Source organism: Myzus persicae, unplaced genomic scaffold (assembly GCF_001856785.1).
Source record: "Myzus persicae strain clone G006 unplaced genomic scaffold, MPER_G0061.0, whole genome shotgun sequence".
Taxonomy (NCBI): domain Eukaryota; kingdom Metazoa; phylum Arthropoda; class Insecta; order Hemiptera; family Aphididae; genus Myzus; species Myzus persicae.
Window position 1 is genome coordinate 181,484 of NW_019102436.1, and position 18,330 is coordinate 199,813.

Below are 18,330 nucleotides of genomic sequence, written 5' to 3' on the forward strand. Positions count from 1 at the left end.
AAGACCAAAAGAATTCCGTGAGGTGCATGAACATTTTAATGTAATATAGAGCGAGACTGACCGAAGCATTTGCCTACTTAAGTAAAAGTTATTATTGAACAAAATGCTTATGATTATGTAGCACGAATCCTAAGGAATAGCGGATTATTATAAATTAGTAAATTACCTTTTGCGTAAAAACAAATTATTCTATTTTGTTTAATCGTAATTATTTTTTACATTCAAAAGTACTATTTACTAGTAAAATTAGTATGTTATAATTAAGTTGTATTTATGTTGTACCCGTGCACCGTAAGAGTTGAAATATTACAAGTGATAATAACGAATGAGTGCTGCCAACGATTTAAAACAAAATTACTTATTATTCTTAATATATTTTAATAATGGTAAGGTACCTGATAATAATATAATATTTTATTTTTATTATATATTATATTATAGGTGAGCAATTAATAGATATGTAGGATATGTACAAAGGTACATGCAACTTTTTCCTGATAATATTACATTTTTATTTTTATTTTTAATCTCAAGGACAGACCGTGTGCGTTATGAAGTTGGAAAACCTTACAGTTTGTTACATTTATAATTAACTTTAAAAAAAAGCCACGTAATGATGGGACAAAATGTTACGGAGGATAAACTTATTGTTTTCTGGTAAAATTAATAATGGAAAAATATGACATTTATATTTATATTTATTTTTTCTTCGATGTACCAATTGTATCAAACTTGTTCTCAATAAAAATGTATAACCTTTTGTGTGAAAAAATATGTAAAATTAATCTTAATACATTTTATACGAGTACATAATATTATCCAGAACTAATTGATTTATTATCTTAAATCAAATCTATAAAATGCTTACTATGTACCTTCAGAATAACACAAATTAAAATGTAATATTTAAAATTGTTAAATAGGACACTAGGTACTTATTTTATTTTATTTTGAATCAGAATAAAATATTAACTTGAATGAAGAATTAATTTAATTTAATTATTATGAATAACTAAAATGTCACAAATATATTTTGTGTTGCAGTAGGCATTCAAATTAAAAACTATGTTCAAGTATCATATTCACAAAACAGAGTTAAAGTGCATATTTATTTTTATGATGTTTAGTGTAGTGTTATACTTAGTATAAATAATAAACATCCCCAAATCATTAAATTGACAATATTTATATGCTTTTAAAAAATACTAAAATATAATCCTATCCGAATTCCAGTATGTAATAATATGTATTTTATTAGTTCTAATGCATATGTTATCAACTCATCTCATTATAATATTAAACCACGCGTTCATCGTTTATGTGCCTATAATTGTATAATTGCATCTATATGATATATTATTCATTTAGTTTTATCAGTTAGGTACATTATTAGCAAATGTTTTACCACCTATATATCTTTGGTTGTTGTAAATATAAATGCAAGTATATAGTTAAAATTCTGCTTAAAAACTAAATATAATGTCGCTGTCCTATACGTTTTTTCCCTCAAGTTATAACTATTAGGTAAATACCAACCAACAACAAATTACAGCCTTAGTATAGTATTAAAAAAAAGTATTCCTAACATCAAGAGCCCCATTAGAGCTATTGATTTAACAATACCTAAAACTGGGATCCCTAGTTCGATGACATTATATTATTATAAACTACATGTGATTTTATCATTTTCAAAAATTTTAACCACGAGGATCAGTTTCTAAACTTAAGTATCAGAAACTAATCTTAATTTAAATATTTTCCCTTTTCATTTTTTACATCAAATTTTATTTTAAAATGCAACCGAAAAAAAGTTAGTTTAATGATAATAATTTTTTAATTTTATTCTTATTAGAATATATCTCGGCATGTACCTAGACCCCACTGACTGACAATTATTTAAATTATAAACTTATTAATTTTTTTTTTTTTATAATTACATTAGTTTTAACTTTTAAACATAAATTATACGAAAATATTCAAATAAACAGTGCATCCAAATTTAATTTGTGAATTTTAATTACTTGTTTATTGTGCACCTAATTTTGTCACAACGCCTATTAGAAGAACATAGCTTTCTTTTCTAGTATCTTCAGTTTAGTATGCATTCTATGAGTAGTAGCTATTGGTTAGTAGTTTGGTGGACTCGGTCTTAACATAAAGCTACGTTTAGCCGAATAGGGTAGGATTTACATTTATCATTAGTTAGTCCACACATACTTATGATGTGAGTATTTCACATTCCTTATTCTGAATCATGTTTGATTACACTGAAAATATTATTCTTGATTAATAAATCAAACCAAAATTAAATATGTTTTATGCATTAAATAATGTTTGTATTAATTGTGTTCCAATGTAATAAATTTAATCTATACAGTTAAACAAAAAAAAAAATGTCTAAAAGATCTTAAAGTATTTTAAAAAAATTCAGTAAACTTGATTTGTTTTTTTTAAATGTTTGTAGTACTTTCAAGTGGAGTTAATGTAAAAAAATAAATCTTATATTGTGAATATAATGTTAAATTAAACGGAAGAGATGAAAGTCTTATAATTATTAAGATAATTTGTTACAAATTGAAGATATTGTGTAGAAATCAAAACTGTTAGATAATGAAAACAAACATACACAAATTCAAGGAAAAACCAATCGAATTTTTAAATTTTGATTTTCTTTCTTATCGGTTGATATTTTAAGGCATAGTTTTTGTATCCATTGGGTATTTCAAACTAGATTCCACAATTAGTTTCTTGTACAAAAAGATAAATTGTTTTCTAAAAAGTTTTAAAATAGTCGGACATCAAATTCTTTGTCTTAAAATATATTAGTTAAATAAGTAGGTATATTACATGAAAATAACAATAAATTATTTCATAGTTTTAAAATTGTGATAATACATAAAAAATTTATTAAATTCAAAAATTTTAAATTCTATAGGCACCTAGTTTAGAAAACTGAATATTATGTTTAGCTTGAGGTTTGTGATAAGCCTCACGATCACCTAACATTAATATATAATAACACTATTGTGAACAGGGCTTTGCATCTGAATTAATCGGAACCCGTTACGTCCCTAAAACCCCTTAGAAAGTTCAACACTAAGACCCATACAACCCCAAAGATTTTTTTTATCGAAACACATGAATTAATCGAAACCCGAATAAAACAATTTCATTAACCTAAATAATTTTCATCTTACACATATTTTGATTTTTTAATTAGTACATTTAATACTAATTTATGACACGAATAATTTTACAATCAATTTCTATAAGCTGTTAAAATTGTATGATTATCTCTACATTTTAACTTAAAACAGCATTATCTATTAGTTTTTAATCATATTGAGTTGAAATATTATTAAAAGAAATGTCATACAGTCTAGCAACTAGGTTACATAGTAAAGTTATCGAATCAATTTTTTGCTGAACATCAGTATCAACCTATATTAGACGACGAATAATATAACAGTTAAGGCACCCCAAAGTTTGTTTACATTTTATATTCCAGAGTTTGAGTATTCTAATACATCCGGCACCAGAAACCAGAATAAATTATTGGGATCCAAAGCCCTGATTGTAAACGCGTATACGATATTATAACGCCTAGTTATCAACATACAAATGGAAAGATTTGATTTTGATTTAAAATGTATAATACGAATACTTAACCGTGCGTTGTAATATTATGTAATTGGCCTGTACCAAGGTTGGTATAATGTGACTATAGGAGTCGACTTCCTAGAAATATTTTTCAATTCAAATGTTTGCATTTTTTTTTGTTGTTAAAATACATAGTAGTGAAAAAGAATATTAAGTAATATTTTCAAAGCATACTACCTACTCAGAAAGTACATAAATTACAAATAAACATAAAATCAAAACTTAATGCAGGTAATTTAACATCATAATATTTTTATGTCACTTTTATTTAGCGGTACGGATACTAAGGTACGTATTTTCAATTGTTTATACATGTGTAAGCCATGCATAATAAGATTCAAATATTGACATTATAATATTTTCATATAGGAATCATCACATTTTGTGGTTAAAAGTTTATTTTTATCTTTGTTAACGAAAAAACATCGGATTTAGTTATGAGCTAACATATTTTTGAAGTAAAAAATGAATATCTAACATTTATGAAATATTTAACACGAATTATTTTTACTTCTGCCGTAACACAAAAGGTCAATTAAAATTACGGTAAAAAAATTATTCCGAATACTTTTTCTCTACTACCCTACTCATCCAATTTACGAAATTTGGGGGACTGGAGTACTTGACATCCTTAGATTGAAAGCAGCATCCTCATAATGCATTCATCGTAGGGTGAATTACAACTCTTATTTTATATTAAAACATTTACAATAACATTTACAGCAAATGGCTATAATTCCATATTGTGTGTGTGTGTGTGTGGGATTTTCCATTGCACATATCAAATGATACATATACTTATAACATATTAAAGGTTAAGATGGAAAGATAAAAATGTTGTCAAATAATAGACTAAAATATTATTTAAATAAAACAGATAACTTGCTCAATTAATTTTCCAGAAATCTAACTAAACAATAATTGTAGGTATTGTGTTTATAATATAGTGCGTATACCGTCGCTACGATGAGAGTTAAGACCTCCACAAAAATAGGATATAACTGACAATACATGTTTGTTTTACTATACCTAGGCTTGAACCGATAACGAAAGTATCTATGGAACGCCTCGGGGTAGGCCAAAACCTCAAACCACGTCCGAGTCTGATGTTTTTTTGAAATCATCCGATGTACAATAACTGACTTGACGAGTGGCCGTATCTTGTCGATTAATCGTGTGTAGTAGACCTTAACTTTTAAAACGTTGGAATTTAACTCGGGTTCGAAAAAGGATTTTTGAGCTTGAACCGATTATACTGATTTATAAATATTAATTTCAGTTGACAGTTGCATGATGATTGTCGATCGATCAGAAATAAACGTTAAAATGTTAACAGACCCTACGATTATCGACTACCAACATAAGAGCGTTTATTTCGTCACTTTGTGATATATGATAAAAAATAAAAAAACGTAAAATACTATATATTATTATATATTGTTTAAGAGTGCGCATTATACTTTAGTACGATCTATTTAATCTGCATGTTATAATTTAGGGATCAAGTTATTTCGCCTAACCATTTCAACTGAAAAAGGTCATGATTTAATTTTAGACTTAGAACAGGGTGATCAAGGGATTGATTTTACAATGTGTTATTTGTTTCATTTTGGTTTGTAATTTGGAGTAGGTAATAAAAAATAAAGATTTACAACCATAATATACTTTCTGGTAGAAAAATGAATCTAGTTTTTACTTTAATTTGAAGGGGGGGTTGGGGTATGGGCAAAGACCAAAAGTAAATATTGTGCAGTATTTTTCTTGATTATAATTTTCCGGAAAACCAGTTTTATCAAATTAATTATTTTTATTTGGTTGTCAATTAAAAATGTTATTCTATACTTCTATAGTAATTTATAAGACGAACCTATTCACACAATTTTAAGGGAAGTTAAATAATAATAAAATAATTAATTTTTTATTTTTATTATTGACTCGAAAACTATTAACAATAATATAATATGATATAAATGTATACCATTATAATAATTAGGTAAATATTAATGATAAAATAAATATAATATTTTCTCAAAATAAAATTTAGCCAACTGTTTTACGCATAGTTAAAAAAATACTACAATAGTATTATAAAATATACCGGCACTTATAACTATATGGACTGACGACCGAATTCGTTGAGAATCGTTTTTTGTATGATTTTTGAATAATTATTGCATTGTTTCTCATTGAATTTATATTTAAAACGTCCATTACAGTGACTTATTCAATGACGAGCTACACTCGACTACTACACCTGCAGCACTGTGTACATCACAGCGTTTACCTGCCAGTTTTCCCATTTTTGTAATATAAAAATTATTCATTTCAAAACGTAACCATATAATTGCGAAATGTTGAGTGGCGTTGTACAAACATCACCGGGGGTGGTTATCAGTAGTGCGGTTCGAATATTACCTTTTTTCAGCCCAAGTGCCCCGTTACATTTATATGTGGAGCGATAAGACAATCCATGCGATTCGACCTTACCCAATTAACCGCGCGGTGTGCCCGACTGAAAAATCGTCGGAGAACGAGAGTGTAAATCGCGGTCGGGTCGTCGTCGGTAGCGAAAGGACTTTGAGAAGGAAAATCGAAAACCCTTTGGTCGGAGGGGGCACGGGGTAGCGGCAGCCACGTCGAACTAACGGCTAATGAAAAGGGGGGAGCGATTGGGAGGGGGCAACACACGATCTCGACCAGCAACGGATGACGGGCCTCCGAATTTGGGGAGGAGGCGGTCTCAAGAGCGCCGGCGGCGGCCACTTGTTGGGGCGGCCGCTCGGTGCGGGCGCGTCGGCGTCGGCGTCGTATAGCCCGTTTTCGGCGGTGGCGGCGGCGTGATCGCGGTTTTCGCCGCGCGGGCGCGCGTGTGTGAGCGTTTTGGCGATACCATCATCTATACTGCGGCCACCGCTCTCCGAATCGAACGTGTCCACTGCCACTGCCGTGTCGCCGTGTCTCTGCGATTTTCCTCTCGATCGTCGCTCTAACCGGTACGACCGCACCACGTCTCCACACTTTGCCGTCGTCGCCGTCGATAATTTTTTTCGACTATCATTTCCATTCGACGATATCAATTGTTTTAATCACTTTAACGTTTCGTTTCGGTTGCCGCGCTCGTCGTTTTGCGATTCGTTTTCGTAAACGCCGCCGGACGCGATAACCGACCGACACCGCTCGCGGAACGTGGCCGGATCGAAGCGCGCGCTTTCAACGAGAGCGCGGCCGGAGACGTAGCCGGCCGCCGCAGCCGGTGCCAAGCCGTGTGCCGCCGCCGCCGCCGCCACCGTTGCGGTTGTCAGCCGCCGCCGCCGCCACCGCACAGACTACGCTCTCGTCCGACGACGACAACGCGGCCTAACAGTTCTATTTTTTTTTTCTTGTTTTCGCGCGCGCGAGCTTCACAGCCACCGCCGCGACGGTAGTCGTTCCCCGCGCAGGGCGCACCGCGTTCGGCGTTTTCAAAACACCGTTAGGTTCCCGCGCTATTTTTCCGTCGCGAAAACCATTTCGTCCGCTCTCCATCCACCAATCACCGGACTCCGCCTCCACTCGAACGTAATATTATTATAATTAATTTTTTTTCTCAATAATTTTTCCCGGAAAAACCGAAAGTGCCCCGAGAGCCGAAGCTTTTTCCCACGCCATGAGACGGTACGCGGCCGGATCGTCGTGCACTGATAGGAGGTAGAGACAGGTGCCTATTATTAGAATAAAAATAAATAGTTAGGACTGCAGAGTATCGGAGACACACGTGAGCGGTGGCACTTTGACCGGTTGAAAAGGATTTGCAAACGGCCCCAAAACGGAGCACATAAGGAATATCATGGGCTGCGTTCAGTCACTTTTCAATCGTACGTATATAATATTATAATAATATTTTAAACACAACAATAAATACCTATATGTAATATTTATGTAATAAATTTATGATAAAAATATGTATACACCGTTGTACTGTGAGAATAGTGCTATAGTACAATATGAACTCTCGAACAAGTCCCCTTCCCGCACAAACACGACAGGATTTTGAATAAATTAGATACTTGAACATTTTTTTATCAACACTAATCGTTAAAACATAGTAATAAAACGTGTCGTCGCTGTACGTTTTTTAACGCTAGCTTGTAGTAGTAGCAACAGTATTTACATTGTGGTATTTTGTATTATAACGAATGGTACAATAAGCGAATGAGCCATTGGGTGATTCTCGATTGTAAAGATAATCATAATGTACGTGTGTTCTTCGAGTGCGCGGAATATACGTAATACATAATATTTATTTTAATTTTAATATACATAAATATTATTATTTTTATAATTAACGAGTAGCAAACCACGTCATAATAGAATTGATGCAGGCACGCCGTTTTGTTCCACTGAATTTTCCGTTTTTAATTATTTTTTCTTCTCTTTGAGCTTTTAAAAACAATCTATCGACTTCAAAGTCGGTTCCTACGGACCGAACACTTATAACGTTCACTCCGATGATTATGCACTGTTGTTCGCGGAGGCAACAAATTTAGAGTGCATCTCATATCTGCATTATCTCCCACTTCTGAGATTGGTAAATGCAATATCTTTCGTTAAATTTTCATTTGTCAATTATTAAGTATTCGCTGATGATTTGATCATATCGCATAATATTACATACCTACCTCATCATATTATTAGTAAATCTGTTTTTTTTTTATTTATCTATAACACAAACAATTTAAAACAGACCACCAATTGCTAATTTTGAAGTATAAATAATATTATAAATTATTAAAATTGAATGAAATTTTTAATTTAGAGTATTTTAATGCATATCTACATTACTTCCCACTACCTACCTTGTTTGGTAAAATATGAAATATCTTAAGTTAAATTTAAATTTGTTAAGTATTAGGTATTCCCTGGTGATTCGATCATAACCCGTAAAATGCATTATAACATATACTTATACTTACATTGTCATAATATGAATAAATTTGAATGTTTTTTTCTAACTACCTATCCAACAAATAATAATTAAAGACCACCAATAGCTAATTATGTATTAAAAATAATTAAATTTTAATTTAGAACACATTAATTCATATCTGCATTATTTTCCACTACTTACCTTGTTTGGTAAATGAAATATCTCACGATAAATTTTAATTTGTTAATTATTAAGTATTCGCCGATGTTTTAATCATATTGCGTAAATTTCACATAACATACCTTACCATAGTTGAAATACACTTGTCTTGTTTGTTTTTAATTATTACCGTACAATATAAGAGAAACAACCAATAGGTATTTACGTGATATAAATAATATATTATATATTATGTTATTGAATTTCAATCAAGAAATTTCATTTTTGTTTTATTTTTCATGTGTGATTCCATAAAACCATATAAATAATAGTTATCCATAAAACCCGCATGTAACTGTTCCCGATTAAAGCTGCTTTTTAACAACTTGGCACTAAGTATCATCTTTGACTACGCATGTTGTAAAAAAAACTTACCATTTATCATAAGTGAACAATTTTCTTTATATTGCGCTTAAGTAGTTAAAAAAAAAAACATTTTAATTATATTAAATGTATGAAAGGATTTCTCAGAGACATTTTTTTTTGCTTTGCCTGGGAAATCTGTTTCCACGATTTAATAGTAAAGTTACACATTTTAAAACCATTATAATAATATTACAAAGTAATATTTTTAATGTAAAATACATTTTTAGATAAATCATTATAAAAAAAATTAATGCGTTGTACGGTATTAAAATAAAACCATCCTTTTGGAAGCAGTAAAAATAAACTGTGTTTAAAAAAAAGTGTAGACTTTTAAAATTTAGTTTTGTAATATGGCTTATTATAATTGTTTTATGTGTAACATACTATATTATAATATAACAATGCACGTTTATTATAATGTTATGTGTGTGGTACCTACCAATTCATTGCATGCGATGTTCACAAAATTAACGACACAACTACACTCAATTACGTTATGTCCGTAAGCTCGCTACTCGCTACTAGTGTGTGACATTGCCACGTTTTATCTGCAGTGTATCATTAAAGTATTGTGTTTCTTATGAGCTTCTAGATTTTCTTGTAAAAAAAAGTAATAATACAGATCGGAAAAGCTTAGGAAAATATTTTAAGCCAACTTTATAAGAAATATAACCACGGAAAAAATCGCAAGTTTAACGGGAATAATTGAACTAGGAATCTCCCAATATCGCATTGGGAGGTTTATGATTTTTCGATGCATTTTCTTAAGCTTTTCTATGCAATATCGTAAATAATGGGAAACTGCGACAAATTTGATGTTTTATCGGTAACTTTTTAATCTGTGTGTATTGTTCAAAATCACCAATCCTTTTATATCAAGAATCAAATATTTGTATACATATTATGTCAGTAAAGTACTATTAGTAATTGATTACGTATAAGTGATTTCAGAATAATTTATAAATCACACAAATCACACATAATAACCATTAATTTATTATCTAGTATGATTTAAATGAAAAACAAAACATTATAACGTCATCAAGTACTCAATATATTAAAATTCAATTTTAATATAATTTAATTAAAAATAAAACTGATCTAAGGATCATCTATGGTTTGGAAATTATTAGTAATTTAGTTTATATTGTGTAATCAAGTTATTTTTTATTGAAAAAAAATATTTATTAAAACCATATTTTTACAATATGGTGATCAATAAATTCTAATAAACTTCATAAATTCCCAACGTCTTACAACCAATATTTTAATTCAATAATATAAGTAGTATATATATTATTATGATTTGTACAATCATTTAATTCTCTAATATTAAAATAATTATAGTAGTCCCTACACCCTGTATGCAATACAAGATAAACAAATCGTCCAGAAAATAGTTAAAGAAAAGTTATTTAATTAATTTTTTTAATTTCTAATTTCTCATTTTCTAGGATTGAAATCCAACATATTGGATTTAAAATTGAAATTAAAATAAACAAAATGACTAATTGTTTGATAATGTGTTGAAAATTCTCTGATTTTATTTTACTCACACGAGTATCACTTGATTTAGTGATATTAAGTACTAAGTAGTTTAAATATGAGGCTATGGTCTTATATCTTAAATAATAATAATTTATGATTCATAAGTTACATACAATTGTGTAGTAAAATAATATCTTTCTAATTGTCATGATTAAAAATGATGCCTAATTACATTCAAATATGTAATATATTTGTAGATGCACGAGATAGTTGAAACTAATTGTTAACTGAAACATAACGACGTAGACTTTGACATTTTGTATATTTTATGAAAGTGAATAACTTAAATTATGTAAGTAGATAAACGAAACTTCCAGTCAAGTAGATGAAGTTACTTTTTCAATTGGAGGAGGATTTTTTGTCGTAATAAAACATTTTTAATATAACGGTTAATATACATTTCAAAAATTATTTACCAACATTTACTGTATTGTATATTTATATGAAACATAATATTCGTTTATTTAATATAAAAGAGTGGACGTGTATTCAAGATTCTCCTTCATTAGGTTTGAACCATAGATCACTGCAACAATTTGATGAATTAATAGATTATAAATTTTACGAAGAACATGATGAGATAAAAACCAAAAAGTTGCAGTGAAATTCATCTTAAATAAACTTACAAATATTAAATAATATTAACAAAATATAGACTATTTTAGTGCTGTTGTTTAATTACTAGTATGGAGCTTAAAAATGCATGGTATTTTAAATGACGAGGAAACTATAATGGACAGCAAAAAAAGTATAACTGATTTGCATTATGACATTTTTAGCCGGGATTCTGCCAAAAAAAAAAAAAATGATTTTCTTTCCTGCAAATTGAACTATTTATTATATTCAATCGATTGGACAATGTTTGATAAATGTCTTCATATTATATGGATTATTCTGTTTCTAATTTAGCGATTGAATAGAATAACTATATAGAATGATTTTCAATCAACATTTAGGATTCTGATTTCTGAGTGAAGATAGTGCAAGCCTACGATCTTCAAATATTGCAGAAACGTTATCTTATGCAATTTCAAAATGATTGAAGTTTTCGGTAGAATGAGATTATTCGGTTTTAAAATAACAAAATTCTTTATCGTTTTCGAGAAATTTGTAAAGAAAATAAAATACGAATTACGTACATTTTTTATGAAAAGGTTCATTATATTTTATGTGTGGAAAACTTTTAATGTGGTAAATAATGATTATTCTGAATACCTTATTATGATAAATAATACATCTATTCTTGAAATTTTAATTTTCAAAATGCCAAAAAAACTAAAACTTGCAGTCGATTGAAAATTGTATGAAATAAAAATATTGTAATTCTTGTTTTGTGTGAGGTTTTGAAATGTTAAAAACATTCAAATTGTTTGTAATATTTAAATATTTATCATAATTTTTATATTTTTAGATGTTAACTGTTCGTGTAAATCATACCAGATAATAATTAAATGGTTACCATAATATTGTATGCACACAAATCATGATTTATAAAATATTATGCTAAAGTCCCTTCTACGTAATCAATTGCATATGGTGCCTTATTATTATAATTTGTATAAAGATGCTTAATTCGTAGTACCAAATGATCCCCAGTATTCACCATTTCAAACCTAGCATGTAATAATGATTTTGAACAATACATTTCAGATTGATAACTTACCAATAGGACTATCAATTCGTCTTAGTTTTTTCATTTCTGATGATATTACATAGTAAAGCTTGAAAAAATACTTCAGAAAAATCTTAAATCTAATATAATAATTTTTTCACGATGATAATTGTTTTGCTGTGGGTGAAGCCAAGAACATATTCACTTATTCCATTAGTTTTATAATGAAATGATATAACTAAATAAAAAAAAACATTTTTCTGTTAACACTTTTTCTGGTAAAATAAGTAATAATCAAGAAGTTTATGTCACACAAAAAGGGGTCAATAGTTTCTCTAAATGTAAGAAATACTACAGGCGTTGTCAAAAATGGTTGAAGACATATCTCTGTAATCATGGTTTTTATCGAGTTCTCTTCAGAACTATATGTTATTTAATTGTATTCCTTATATTTGATTTCAAAATTAACATCAAAATATAAATGTTACATATAACACCCAACTGAGATTTTTTTTTTATTTTACCTAAATCATACAATTCAAAAAATATATATATTATTATGTATGTAATGAATTTGGAAATTGTACACAATATTCACATTGCTGTCCTAAAAAATAAAATAATTTACTGGAGTAAAAATGTTTTTTTATAAACTGGTGAACATCTATAAAAAGTATATTTTTAATTTTACAAATTTTATCTCACTGCTCAAAACTGGTGGTTACTATAAGTTTAAATAATTGTATGACTACATTATTCTTATAACACTATATTATAAATATTTTTTTTCATACAAATTAGATTTTGTTCAAACATATGTACTTTAGGTAATGTAACTAAAAAATATATTTTCAAAATTAGTGTTCGGCTTTAGTTTCTCAAAAAAATAATCAAACAACACAATTTTTTTTGTAGGATTGAAAATATACAACCGTTATTAAAACGACAGTTTGACTTATGACATTTTTAAGTTCTACACACTATCTTATCTGTACTAACAATAATGTAAACATTTACAACATTTAGACACGCAGAATAAATATACAGTATACCAACCTACTGCAAATAGTAATGTATCTATGACTGACAAATTAGTTATTTGTTTGAATTTTGGTAACACACCACATGCGATAATTTCTGGTGATAACTATAAAGATATCATCCCTTCGATATACGAGTATAGTACAATTAACATTTGATACGGATGAAAATTACCTAAAACTATTAATGCAAATATTTTTATCTTAAGCCTATAATAGGCCATAGGTAAGTTATAACTTAACAAATAGGTAATAAATAATAGAGTGTAGATAATGACTAACAAGTTTTGTGTGGTGGCGTGGAGTGGTGTTCAGTTGCGTAAGCGCTCTACATACCGCCCGGTCTTGCTACCACCCGAAATTTTTGGCGACATACCTTGCTATACATACACAAGCCCAACTCAACCAATTCAAAAAAAAAAAAGCTCAACATATACAAAAAACCCCTTACTATAACAACCCACAATCAATGGCCTATGCAGCCACAGCTCCCTCTAGTAAAAAAAAAACTTACAAGTTTCAAGATTTTAAAATCTACAGCCTTTACCGGATGTTTAGGGTATTACAAATTACAAATTAAAATTAATAATTATTTTTAACTCTCTATTAACCAGTATCTAATTAGTGAACAATTCAAATTTAGTCGTCAAAAAAAATTAGTGTAGCTTTATTGATTCAAAAATTAGGAAAAAATTAGTATTTTAAACTTAACTAAGCTACTTTTTAAAAGTATTTTTACCACACTGCCTATTAGTATAAATTACACAAAAAAATATTTTAGTTTTAATTTTGATGATATTGTTCTTTTGAAGATGTTCTTGACAGTAAAAATATCATTACTTTAAATATATAATAAAATAGTATATTTTATCTATAGAAATTCATTATTAATATTTGAATAAATATTAATAAAACTTGAACGTAATATAATAATTTAACAAAAACATATTTTTTCATAAATATATTTAATCACATTTAACATACTCAGTTAATTTTCAACTATAAGGCAGTAATAAAATAGTATTTGACTTATATGGACAATAAATAAACTATCAATAAATATTTACATTTTTGGTTATATTATTTACTTTTAGAACATGACTATTTTATTCATTTTACTCCTCACATTTCATTTATCAGAAATAACACTGACCAATGACCATTTGTATTGTATTACGTTATTATAGCCCAGTCACTAGGTTTAAGCTAAATGCCGAGGCCGATTTTATCCCCTTTTTGACATACTGGAATTTTAAATTAAATACATATGTAAATGTAATATAGTATACACATACATGTATTTCCATTTGCCACTTGATGTTCCAACTTAGACACCTAGAAAATTATTCTTCAAAAGAGATGGATGGCCGAAGACACAATATTAGAATGTATTTTGACCTTTTGCAATGAGTATTTCTTTGGTACATATAGCGTTTTCATCATAATATAATAATAAATCACCGCGAAAGCCTATACATAGTGTTACATTTCAAACTTAAGGGGTCACATAAATAATAACTTTTGGCTTTTTAAATGGATGAAGTAAGTTTCAAATGAAGAGAAGCGAACTGGTAACTTAAGTTGCCTTTCTCAATGTTAACGGACGTGACAAAGTAGTAGATCAACATTAAACCTTCTTAGAGTATAGAAAAATGTATAATGTATGTTTAGGTAATATTTAACTGTTTTACAATGTTATTATGCATTTATTGTAATAAGAAAATAGTTTTGAGTTTTTTTATTTGTAATGTATCGGCTTTTAAGCAATTATCATAAGTAATTGTATTATTTTAAATTGTTTGAGTCGTAGTTGGGCTCTGGTTTCATAAATAAGACATTCTAACAACAACAAAATCTGACAAACTACTTTAATACATACATGCGGAAAATAAATGCATAATGCATTAGAATATTTTTTAAACGTTTTAGAGGAACATGTAACTGTTCCACAATTTTCAAATCTAATTTGGCGTCTAGTCACTTACTTATTTTCAATATTTTTTTCACTCTATAGATGGTTCACATGTGCACTTAGTACACAAATAATGTATAAATTATGTGTTACGATAATTTGAATTTAAATTTTAAATAGACTTAACTACAAGTATAATTTGTACCCTTAATGTACTAAATTGGATGATTTCCATCAATAGAAGGTGTCTTTGGAGTAAAAGATTCAATGTTTATTAAAGTTGTTAGGCTAAATAATCTGAAACCAATTAGCAATTAATTAAACTGAATTATATATTATAATGAAACGTAAGAGTTCAATACGTAACTTAATTAGTAAGTATTGTATCAACTCATTCTTTAAAAAAAAAAATATTATCAAAATTATTTCTAATAATTATAGTTCATTTTGATCAATCAATATAATAATTATGACAAATTTGTGTACTTATATTGAAATATGTGTGTAAACAATACATTAATAGGTCAATACAAGTTAGTCTTCATCATATTCTATAAATTATCTACTGCATTGTACGATATATTTATATATTTATTTAATTATGTTTAAATTAAATAGAAAATCAATATACATTATACTAGGTTTGTTCAGTTTGTGAATGTTTTGAATAAACACAAAATTATGAACAATGAAGAAATAGAATATTGTACAAGCATTTGACACCTATACCTATGTTTTTTTTTTAAATGGTTCAGAACAAATAAAAAATAACCCCATTTGTAAACATATCATGAAGTATAATTTCGTTTGTTGTTTTAAAATGTCGGGACTTTAAAACCTCTTATAAAAAGTATATTTATTCTTCAAACATTGACTCGGATGGATTACTGTGGTATGCATACCTACATAAATTATCAGATTATCAAATTATTGGATAGCGATATCGATAAATTATTTTTAATACGATTTTATGTTCACAAATAGAGAAAGCTTAAAATATTAGAAGATAAACATTTCATTTATTTCATGTGGCTTACGTATAAAAAAACTATTTATAAAATATAATATTGTACCTATATATGAGTAGAGGTACTTTGAACAAAAAATAGTCCTACTTTTATCGAAATATAAATTGAAAACTTTATTTCTTATTTTATCGAGCTTTTGAAACATTAAAAGTATATTCTCAATAGAAAACAATAATATCTTCTCTTTATTTTAGACTTACAACAATAAATCACACAGGTAAATGTATGTTTAATAAAATATTTTCCGTAATTTTAATTCATTTTTATCGTGATATATTACTGTAATTATCAATGTTAAAGTGAAGAATAAAATGTAAAGTATGGCTTGGCGTGGCACGTTGGCTGCTACCAGTCGCGGAATGCGACTGGGAGTAAGTAACAGCCACAGCCACTAGCTTCCGGATGGGTGACCACCTGGGTTCATAGTAGTTAAAAACCTTGCCACACATACACGGGTTTTCTACCTTGGTAACAACCGTAAGAATCGTAAAAACCACCTACCATCCAACCCCTACCACAGTTCATAACCCCTACATAACTAATGGCCTTAGTCACCGGGCTTAAGTTCAATAAAAAAAAAAGAACATAAAGTGAAATTTAAATGTAAATATATATATATATTTTTTTTTTTTTGAACAAAACACTTCAACGACAATGATTATTAGCGTACAGTTATTTAATTATATTTTTTTTTAAACATTTTTTTTTCGATTAAATTTATATTATAATCTAGAGTATTTAAACATATTTGAGGTATTAAACGTTTGTCTTTTTGTTCAAAAAATATATTATAGTAGATAATATATATGAATAATAATTATATTATGTATTATATTACATAAAATACTGAATGCGAAAGGAGTATGATATTAATATGCAATTATATATCTCTTAAATTTATTAATTGATATAATACTTAAAATATAAAAAAAAAACTAAATAAAATATTATCTTCAACGTTCTAATAGTTTTTTTCTATTTTTCTATTATATTATCTGTAACTTTGTATTTATTAAATGATGAAGTAATTCTTTAAATTATTGTAATCGCATTTAAATTATATATAAATTCATCTAGGTTTAGAGCATTTGTTTTGTTTTTAATTTATTGTTTGTATTATTGTACCACGAAATTAAACAAATATATAAAATTAGACTATCATGAAAGTAACTAATCATATACAATTTTTCAAACCTTGTTTAACTAAGGGCATTTTAGTTCATTTTCTATGATCAGTTAAGATCTGATTAACCGTTTGAATAATATATATCATGGTAAAGCTATATTATAGGCATGATATAATAATAATATACCTGTCCATTAAAACACGATATTTCCCATTATTATCGATAATGGATGGTCTAAAACATTTTGGGTTTATTGATTTGTATTGTAACTTATTTTTTGCAAATTTATTATCGTTCATCATAGTGTGAATTTCAACCATTTTACTGCATGTATTTATTTATTTTTGTTATGAACTGTAAAGTAAATTACACATTGTCACATTAACAACAAATGTAATGTTGAAAGTGTTTCTGAACGTAGTTCACGAGACGTTATTTTATTGCTTCACGTTTATTGACAACCGAAAGCCGTGTAAAAATAATTTAAGCGATAAAACGTAATAGTAGCAGAGCACATGGAAATACCTAAAGGGGCATTGACAAAACGTAACGCATATACGTCTGTTGAATAATCTGAAAGCATTACGATTCCACTACATTTTTCATGGATTTGTTTTCAATTTTCAAAGTTCAAAATCAGTTGATCTCTAATCACCGGTGGTCGATTAAGGTATTGTAACGTCATTCACCGACGGCCTGTTGTTATACGGTAGCTCAGCTTTATTTCTCTGGACCAATTGCACTGTCAATACCGTATTCAAGACGAATCTTGTACTTCATTATTTTTAAAGCATTTAAGCCTATAGGATAACTTACCATGCCCGACAAAGACAATATTGATCACCAGCGCTGCCCTCTTGGCCTCACCAGCTCTCGGCAAAGTACCTGACTATTTTAATTAAATAAATTTAC

At 28.5% G+C, this 18,330-nt stretch overlaps 1 protein-coding gene across 2 annotated transcripts in view; it reads left to right on the forward strand.

Moving 5' to 3' along the window:
- Positions 1-18,330, forward strand: part of LOC111032160 — a 151,412-nt gene that overhangs the window by 28,507 nt on the left and 104,575 nt on the right. Inside the window, exon 1 of one of the 2 annotated variants that reach the window (XM_022312393.1) lies at positions 6,551-7,514. The exons of the other annotated variant lie outside the window; for it this stretch is intronic. Within the exon in view, the coding sequence (XP_022168085.1) occupies positions 7,487-7,514 (28 nt within the window). The 5' untranslated portion in view covers positions 6,551-7,486. Of the gene's footprint in view, positions 1-6,550; positions 7,515-18,330 lie in introns of those variants that run through there. 2 annotated transcript variants of the gene reach the window in all.